Source organism: Erpetoichthys calabaricus, chromosome 18 (genome assembly GCF_900747795.2).
Source record: "Erpetoichthys calabaricus chromosome 18, fErpCal1.3, whole genome shotgun sequence".
Taxonomy (NCBI): domain Eukaryota; kingdom Metazoa; phylum Chordata; class Cladistia; order Polypteriformes; family Polypteridae; genus Erpetoichthys; species Erpetoichthys calabaricus.
In genome coordinates this window covers 75,973,696-75,983,264 of record NC_041411.2, presented here as the reverse complement: position 1 = coordinate 75,983,264, position 9,569 = coordinate 75,973,696, and the positions used below count along the sequence as shown (strand labels likewise).

Here is a 9,569-nt window from a genome sequence, read left to right as displayed (position 1 = left end):
TCTGCCTGTAAAACTCAAGTTTACTAAATGTTGCCTGAAAACAAAGTGGGCTTACTCCGCATTCTCAGGGTGGGCAGCACAAGTGAAGAAAGCCGACTTCAATTATTGGAGCCTAACTTACAGTACATGAAGGTTGAATTACAACTGCAGCAGGTGGGTCAGGGCACGAGTTGGGGCATCCTCCCTAAATTACGTCATTACTTTCAGAATCTGCTCCAGAGTAGGATGAGGGTCTTAATCAACTTTTTTCCCTGTAGCGGTTTTAAAAATAAAAAAAAGCCCCTGAAGGAGAGAAGCTAATGTGCCAAAGCAACACTGGCATTTTCCACCATAGCACACCTAGTAAGGAGAAGGAATACAGGAGCAATGCTTGGGTGGGGGGTCCCATTACTTGAGTGGCCTTTTGAAAAGCTGTAGCATGAAGAGAGAGATCACCAATAGGGACTGACTGAAGCATTGGCTTCCTCACTGTATTGGGATGGAGCGGGGGATTCCGATTTAGAGCCTCAGAAAGTGTTTGCTGTGGTACAGACTGGCATTAAGCTCTTGGGCTTATTTGATGAATCCTTTGGAAAGGCAATGGGACTTGCAATCAATGGGAGAAAGACTATTTCCCAATGAAGGGTTGCAATTGTTTTATTGAATCAGGAGCCCCCCAGCTTGGAGGACGACAAGCCAGAATGTAAATGTCTGGCACTTAAGTTTCCTAGGGATGCACAAAAAAGAGGTGCATTTAGCCCCCACAGCACTCTACACCCAAGGGATATAAGCCTTCATGACCACTGTAGACAGTTCGACAGACGGAAGTTGACCGATTAGATTTGTGAGCACACAAGCAAGGATGTTTGTAGAAGCCCCCACACACTAAAATGGCACTACCCCATGGAGGTACACTTGTCCAACTTCTAAGTTTACTAGTTCTTGAGCTCCCAGTTAGACACTTCAGTGCTTCAAAAGTGTCAGTGGACGTGCAAAGACAGCACCTTGTGTTTCTGGCACAGCAGCAACACAATGCTCAACGTTTCTATCCAGCAAGCCACGAGCTGTTAGGCAACCTAATCTGAAACAAGTGCAACATCGTAAAAGCTACCACACAGTGTAGCACAGAGGAAATCCCCGCTGTGTGTGTGTCCAAGGTGCAGCTTGACTCAGCGGTGATACAAAATGAAGCCAATGATCAGAGCTCACCTCTCCACTGAAAACAGGTCAGAAGGGGAGGGTATGCGGAATTGCACTCAAGACAAATTCACTTGAAAATCTCCTCAACTTGCACTTCTAGGTTAGGTTCATAAGCTCTCTCTACCTTAACCCACCCCCAACTGATCCAACCTCCTCTTAGTGTCTTCGAGATCCAGTCCATAACAACCGTCATATCTTGGAAGGGGGGGGGGCAACCCCCACATTTGTAGAATTGCCAATGACAGCATTAGCAGAAGGTGGTCTTAGAGAATCACCACCAATGTGGTGGAGGAGTAATGTCAATTGTTTAAACAACTGCCAGCCACCTAGACTGTACACGACCCATTCCCTTCTAATACAACAGTGAGTAGGGACCCAACAGCAACAACCAACCCACAGTTTAGGAAACCATGCTCTAGCACAGTGTTTCCCAAACTCGGTCCTGGTGAACCCCTGTGGCTGCAGGTTTTTGTTCCAACCAGCTTCTGTTTTTAATTGAACTCCTGGGCTAATTAAGTGAACTGATATTTCCCAAGTTCTGTGTTTAGGGAACAATATAGAAATTAAAAAATTATTACTATATAACTACTTGGTACATTAATTTTTATTTTTTTATTTTTTTTAAACAGTATTTTCATCTTGATTTTCATTCTACTTTTCTAGATGTTTTAATTAGTTAATTGATCCATTATTTACTAATTAGTGAGTCTGACTAAAGTAGTTGCAGCCTTTGATTATTCAGTGTTTGCCTGGGTGTCTGATCTGCTCGTTTTAAATGGTCATTATTAAGATACAATGAAGAGGGAAAACTGCACAGAGAAAGGGCAAAGTATAATGAAATCAAATCAACAAAATAGAGTTAAGCATTTAAATCTATAGCAAAAGCAGAAATATTTCTAAATGTCTTATAAATGTAAAAGCCATGGTGCTGTGCTTTTCTGAATGTCGAAGAAAAAAAAAAAAAAACAGCACTGATCTCATTTAATTAGCTATCAGGTGTTGTTAATGATTTGGAATCCAGTTGGAACAAAAACCTGCAGCCACAGGGGTTCACCAGGATCGAGTTTGGGAAACACTGCTCTAGCAGAACCCTTAAGATGGTGTGGTTCCCCTATCAGGCATACTTGAAAGGCTATTTGCCTTCATTTTTATATTAAAAATATGGACGATTAACGAGCACAGCAGACAGGTGCAAATGACAGAATGCAAAAGGCAAGCGGCTCTTTTAGTGACCGCCACCTGCATACTTAATAAAAATGGCTCAAATACTAACAAAATCTTTAAAAAAAATTCTTACCACATTCCTAAATATTTAGAATCCATTTGTAAATCTATGACTTGAAAAGGGAGGAGAGAACTGCACAGTTCAAATGACATTGATGGAAACAAACTAAATCGAGTCAGTAGATCTGCACCAGAATCTACAGTCTGCTGGGTTAGTGGTGTGAATTGATGGCAGAATAAAAACATTTATGCACAGCATGGAAAATTACAAGCAGTAGCTAAGTGTGACCCCCCCCCCCGGCCCCCAAAAAAGACAGTCGTGAGGGTCCCAGTGGACTCCTCACAAGCAGACACCAGCATGCCAAAGCAACTCAGGAGGCAAGCACAGGTCCCCATGTACAGACACAGGACTAGCAGGCAGAGGGCAGACTGAAGGAGCAGACAGAGCCTGACGCAGGTTATAAATATCAAGGAAATAAAGTCGGTGAAACGTGTCCTTGAGCAGGGGCATAGGCGTCACTCGGAATAGAAATGTGGGGAATCGGGAAATTAAGGCCGGTGACAGAGGAGGTTTCCGTGACTCTGTGGTGCACAGCACCCCTGTGAGATTCAAAGCTCAATTTCATTTTGTTTTGGAAATAGTTGGCAAAGGCCTGATGAGCGATGTGTGACCTGTAATACGGAAAAGGCGGCTCAGCAGAAAACCACCAAGGAGACAACAGATGGCTCCAGTGGGACAAGCAGTCTATGCAACAGAATTGGGATGGGAGCAAATTTCAAGCAAATGAGCCCGTGAGATGGAGTCACCATTGAAACGTCAGCGTAGGGGGGGTGTGTGTGTGTGTGTGTGTGAGGGGGGGGGGGGGGTGTCTCACCTCCATGTAACTAAGAACACTGCTGCAAAATTCTACTCCAGTGCAGATAGGGACAGCAGCCCAATTTGTTCAACACTGATTTTGGGGGAGCAATTTGGAACCATCCATTTCCTGACCTTCAAGTCTATGGTGCTCACCCCCTTGGAAGTTTTAAATTTATTATACAACATTCAGTACAGAGGGTTTTGTTTTGTTTTTGACACTGACACTGATCAGTAGATAAAGACTCTTTAATGTTAAAGTGAAAACAGCTCTCTGCAAAGTGGTCTAAAATTAGAAAAATAAATTGATTGCATGTGTGCTAATAGGACACACCTTAAGCTGTACTGCTGCAACCCACTGGGTTTAGAAATCCCAGAATTAGCTCAATGGAATTCACCGGTCTTGGGCTTTCATCCGAGTGCCATAAAAGTACAACTGAATGTGGGAGTCCCAACTGGTGGGGAGTCCGTATGATGGTCTGCCCAACACCACAAAGACAGAAAGAACACACCAAGTAGCTCCAAAAAACAACAAGTCAGGGGATGGAGACAAGAAAAATGTCCAAGTCACTGAGTGACCAGTTAAACCAATCATGAAGGAAAAAAAAGTATGGCAGAGGTGGAAATCCGCTATGAGTAGGCCGTCCAACCAAGACTGAAGACGAGTGAAGGAGACTACCAAGAGACCCGTGAGAAGTCTGAAGGAGTGACAAGCTACAGAGGTTGAGAGGAGAGAAAGGAAAAAAAAAAGTACGTCTCAGCGACAGTTGGCCAAAAGGCACATGAAAAACAACTCTGCTGTCAGATGGTTTTATGGTCACAGCTTTGCCTCTTCTTTTTGGTCATCAGACTAAACACCACGTTTGAACACTGCACATGATCAGAAACACAGCATGCCCACGATGATAGATGGTGGTGGCAGCATCAGGCTGAGGGGAGGCTTCTCTATGGCAGGAACTGGAAGGGATTGTGGGGGTAAAATGAATTCAGAAAAATACGGGGACATCCTGGAGGAAAACCTGATGTGGCCTTCAAGGAACCTGTGCCCTGGGAGAAGATTTGCTTTCAAGCAAGACCATAAACTGAGCTGTTCTGTTCGAGAGAGGTGACTACAGGCTGTGGAATCTGTCGGGGCCAAGCCTCACTGAATTCAAGCTTCCTGCTCCTGTTGCCACCGCCTGCAGACCATTTTACTGCTCTGATATTTACTTCTATTAATTTTATCTAAGGAAGACACAGTGGTTAGGATGGCAGACTCACAGCTCAGGTTACCATTTGGCCACAATAAAAAAATCGGTTCACCATAGTTGGCAAATTCTTCCCTGGCCCTTAAGTGAGGCTTACAAGAACAATGCACCATTATAAGCCACTCACACCTCATTCAGTTTCACCTTCCCCACAGACTTCAATGCATTTCACTATAGTCTGGCGAAGTTCTGTGATGCCTAACATGGAGAGAGGAGGAGGTTGGGAGGGTGTGCCGATTACAGTGGGTTGCCGCACCCACCACACCGTGAACCACCCGGATTGGGATCTGGGTGCAGCTGTGCAATGGGTGACACCTCAGCACCACTCAAGGCAATGCAAATTCAGCAGGGCTCTCTCATCACTAATGGCTGACACTGAATAGCACTTGATGCCATGCTTATCCAAAACAGGAGCTACAATCATTAGGTCACTAGAATAGGCCTGTTTCCACCCCAGCCGAGACAATTTGCTAGATATTTCACTGCGGAGGCTCCCGTTCAAAGAGGCCAACATACAGGTTTACTTTTTTCAACCCTGGCAACCTTTTCCGATTCACTGAGCATCTTTACATTGTGCCAACACAGATGAACCATGACAGCACTAGATAACAGCCTGACTGGAGAGGACTGTGGTCACACCGTGGCAGGGGCAGACTGCAGCCATCCAAGTCAAACATGGAGACATGGCCACTCTGTTTCAGTCTACAGACAAGTCCAGGAGTTCAGTTTCATGGCAGCTTTATCAGCTGGGGACTGCAGCACAAAGTCGGCATTGTTCAGACTGTTTAGCTGGTAAACAAATGACGGATGCCTGACATGATGCACAAGCCCGAGTGCTCTATCACCCCATTCCAGACAGCACGAGTGTCACGCGGAAGGCTCGAGACTCACGGTGCAGACACTTCCCCCTCCCCCACCATGCATCAGAACAACCAGGGGTCACAGCAGCTCAGCCAGGCGCGTCGAGATGACAGCCCCGAGCAATCAATCACGCTCTACAGAGAGTCGAGCGAAAGAACATGCTAAAAAAAAAAAAAAAAAAAAAATGTGAAGGTAGACATTTTGTAAAAGATGATTTTGCAGTATTGCTTACCATGACGAGCAGCTCTGAACTTCATTTATGTGCCGTTAACATGTCATTTAAATCAATGCATCACTCTGTCAGGCTACTGCAAGGCCTCCAGCAAACATGCAGCCATGTGAAAAAGTAAGTACACCCCATGGAAATGGTTAACTTTTTTCAACAGTCAGACAGCAGGTCTTCATGCAAACAATGCCAACACACACCTGCACAAAAATATAAAGGAACATTTGCTTTCTCCATCATTTATTCAATAATGTCACCACCGGATGGTCTACTGGGGAAAGGCAAGCCCACCCTTGGCCACAGAAGGTAACATTACCTCCTTTAAGAGAAATAACGTCTTGTTCAGCTCAGCGAAATATTGGGCCAGTCATCCACAGACAAATTCCTTCAGTTACAAAGAGGTTTGTGGGAGTGCCATACCTTTCATACATGCCTACCTCATTTAAGTAGAAGTTGTGTGCCCACGTGGTGCCATCACCGATTACCGCTCTGCATTTCATACCTAAAAGAAAAGCTGGAGAGTTTAGAAGGACAGCACACCTCAGACCTTCTGTCTTTGGGGTACTTGTAAAGGTGGGTCTTCAGGTGGTCAACACTACACTTGGGTCTATTGAACAAATACAATTCACAGTCACTTTCGAACATAGGAGATTAAACATTGCTTCATAAACTTTATTAAATAACTTGCAATGAATTTACAACTTTAACAAGTCCTTTTATATTAATACTCAGTGTACATTTCCCGTCCCCACAGTTAATTAAAATTTCCTTTAGTACAAGTGTGCTATACAAAGAGTACAAGGCTCAGCAGACAAAACGTACAAAATATCAGTAAATCCACTTGCTTGACAAAGCTGGCATCTGGGAGTGGTGGAAGCCATCATCCATTAAAGCAGCATAGAGACGGTACACGGGCTGACCAAGGGGTTCTCTTCTCAGGTAGCTAATTGGTGCCCTCGTGCACATCTTAAAAGGTGCTGAATGGACCCACAGCAGTGGCAGGAAGTCTCTTAACAGAAAGCGGAGGCATTTCCTAGAGAGAAGCTGGCAAAATTGCTGGCCATACAGCTCCCAAATATCCAAGAGCGAGGAATCTGTTATTCAGGCCCACAAATGCAGCATAATACGTACTTCACGATACTCTTATGAGACATATGCAGGGGTACACAAACCCAAATGACAACTCTGGCCGAGACGCAACACTGGCTGTTACAGCGCAAGGACTGGCACCACTAGCTGTGCTACCAGCTGGAAAGAACGTAAACTCCTGAAAGAATTCAGTGGTTAAAGTGTGCTTCTAAGTGACCGTTATTTACCTTTACATGACACCCCCCCAACCCATCATCCCTTTAAGACATAATTCACAAGTTGCACACTGTGATAGTTGCATAAAATTGAATTCATATTGCACAACATACAAAAATGAAACGTTAAATACTGGTAGTCCTCAAAGTCTTTCCTGTTGCCCTTTATTTGTTTCATTGTCCAGTATGGTCCTAATCCTCAAGTTCATCCAGTAAAGGCATTCCTCTTCCCTGAAAATAATTGGCACAGTTAAATAAAGTGGGAATGAAGGGTTGGTGGGCTGGGATATGCTCTTCCGTGTGGAGACTTGTCAAGGGGTGGGGGGGGCTGTGTTGGTGGGCAGATCCATCCAATCACTGGGATTTGGCAAACTGATTGCCCAAGCTAGGCACAGGATACTCAGGCAGGCTGCTGCGGGTTCACGTTCATGTGGGGCGGGTGACCAAGCAGTCCAATTCTTTGCTTCTGCTTTCGCTGCTCAGTCATCTGGAAAAATTGAGAGAATTATGAGGAGTGTTGTACTTGGAACCAAGATGGGCTTCCTGTTGAAATGTCAGGTCGGCACATGCAAGCCGCAGTCGAACCAGAAACAAGACAGACCCTTTAACATTTTTAAGTTAGCTACACAAAAAGATATTAATAGAGAAGAGGCTGGCACTTCACTGTCAGACTAGTCATTAAGCTGCTACTATAAAAAGGGTTAATGATGCGTGTGTAACATTTTTAAAAATAACGTGGTTGAACTTTATTCTTATGAAATTCGATGGTAAAAACCATAGTATCTGCTACAGTGCTGTTTAATGGAGTCCTGCTTGGAGGTCTGTGCCTGTGTGCCCATAGTGCAGTCAGGAAGCTTGAGGAGGTAAGACTAGGTGTCAAAGAAAGAGGCAACCCCAAAATTTGCACCACTCACCCTGGACCTCCATGTCACAAGCATTCCATGGTTTACTTGGGGCCTCATGTGACTCTTACAAGTTCAGGTCATGCGGCAAATTAATTCTCAACGTGCTAATGGGAAGCACAAAGGTCTGACTAAGAGCAGCTTGTCTAAGTGCCCTTTAAAGATGGCAATGCTGCAGGGACAGTGATGATATGGTCATAAGATGAAACTTAAGAGGAGGGGAGGGAATCCATGCATGCTGTCTAGTGAAGAGATGGGAGGCTCTGGCACAATAAGTGGCCTGTCAGCCGAAATTCACAAGTTAGGCGTGTTTGGGTGATTAATTGTCCACTCCATCTCTATTTCCATTTCCTGTGTGTGGGCTTAGGGATGGGCCCTTGATTAGTACTTCTGACAACAGACTGTCAACAACCATGAGTTTGTATTAATGAAGTCAACTAGATGTCCTACACCTGCCAACATGATCCAGACTTAAAGGGCTGCCCCATATTGCCTCGTGCCAACTAGCAAAGCCCATCACCTCCCAAATCACAGCTGGAGTAGTTAGCATGTTAGACTCGGGATTTACTCTTTTCAACTTGTACCCATGTTTTTAAAGTGCCTGGTTACACTGCAGCTACACAGATTAAAAGAGTGCAAAGTTCAAACGGGTCTGTGTACAAAAACAAAGATGGAAAGAATGGTAAAGGACAAATTAGGACGTCAGCACTGACATGCTGCACACAATGCCGTTACCTGTTCTTTGAGTTCATTCAGCTGACCAGACAGGTTGCAAACCAGCTTCATTGTTGACTCGAGCTTCTCTTGGAGGTTGCGGATTTCATTTTGTTCCCCTTCAGCATCGCTGCTTACTAGCGACATGGCACGCATCCGTGGAAACCAATCCAGGTTGTGCTCCTGCAACACAAACGCTACACATGTGATGATGCTGGAAATTTTTAAAGCAGATAAAGTTATATTTCTGTACTCCTTTCCATTGTTAATGTGATGCAAAAAGTCCATTAGTGTGTTACATAGTGCCTTTAACAGCCTAAAAAAAAAAGCCAAAGTTCATCATGGATTGGCTAGGGTCAGACAAAGCCCAAAATTTCCCTCAGCTTGGCTGGACACTTTGATTGCAGAGACAGCAACCACCAAAAAAGAAAAATTAACCAGAAGATGACAAATCTTATGTGATAGAATTTGTTGTTTTTACCTCCATATTGACAGCCAGGGCAGCTTCCCCACTCCAGTACAGCTAGGCTCATCTGTCCACTGGTACCATCTGGCACCAGACATCTGCAGAATTGTAATCTCTCTGGAGTGAACAATCTCACCTTTACCAGCACTTGCAGGAACTGACCACCTGTCAGCCACGGAATGCACTGGTGCTGTTAGTTCACATTCACCACTCAAGGTAAGGAGGTTATTTCAGATAAGGACAACAGAAGCTTTGAGGCAAGGTAGGAATATTAATCATGACGCCAGAGAGGGGTGATGTGCTGCATGTTCAATAGCACTTGAAAAGAAGCAGCTCACTGTACAGTCCATATTTGGGGCAGTAATGACCTTCTAAACTAAAGCAAACGCAGTCAAATCAGTTTGGTAGCGTTGCCCCCAGTGGCCAAAGCAATATCATCTTGTGAACCCTCTATACCGACTCCGTGTGCTCATATTGTAGGCATATGGAAAAGGTCATCCTTATACTTCTAAAAGCACAATAAGAAATGAGTGGACTGTGTAAGGACACACAAGTGCAGAGTGGTGGCTCTGAGGTGAACGGCCTGCGCT

General features: G+C 44.6%; 1 protein-coding gene and 1 long non-coding RNA gene across 7 annotated transcripts in view; one reads left to right on the top strand and one right to left on the bottom strand.

Moving 5' to 3' along the window:
- LOC127526220 (uncharacterized) overlaps window positions 1–9,569 on the top strand; it is a 388,781-nt gene that overhangs the window by 78,929 nt on the left and 300,283 nt on the right. The window lies entirely within an intron of this gene.
- Window positions 6,241–9,569, bottom strand: part of LOC114669269 (inositol 1,4,5-trisphosphate receptor type 1-like) — a 186,557-nt gene continuing 183,228 nt past the window's right edge. For all 6 annotated transcript variants that reach the window (XM_051920995.1, XM_051920989.1, XM_051920990.1 and 3 more), the window contains 2 exons: window positions 8,535–8,696; window positions 6,241–7,384 (listed from right to left, as the gene is read on the bottom strand). In XM_051920995.1, coding sequence (XP_051776955.1) covers window positions 7,298–7,384; window positions 8,535–8,696 — 249 coding nt within the window. In that variant the 3' untranslated portion in view covers window positions 6,241–7,297. The remainder of the gene's footprint in view (window positions 7,385–8,534; window positions 8,697–9,569) is intronic.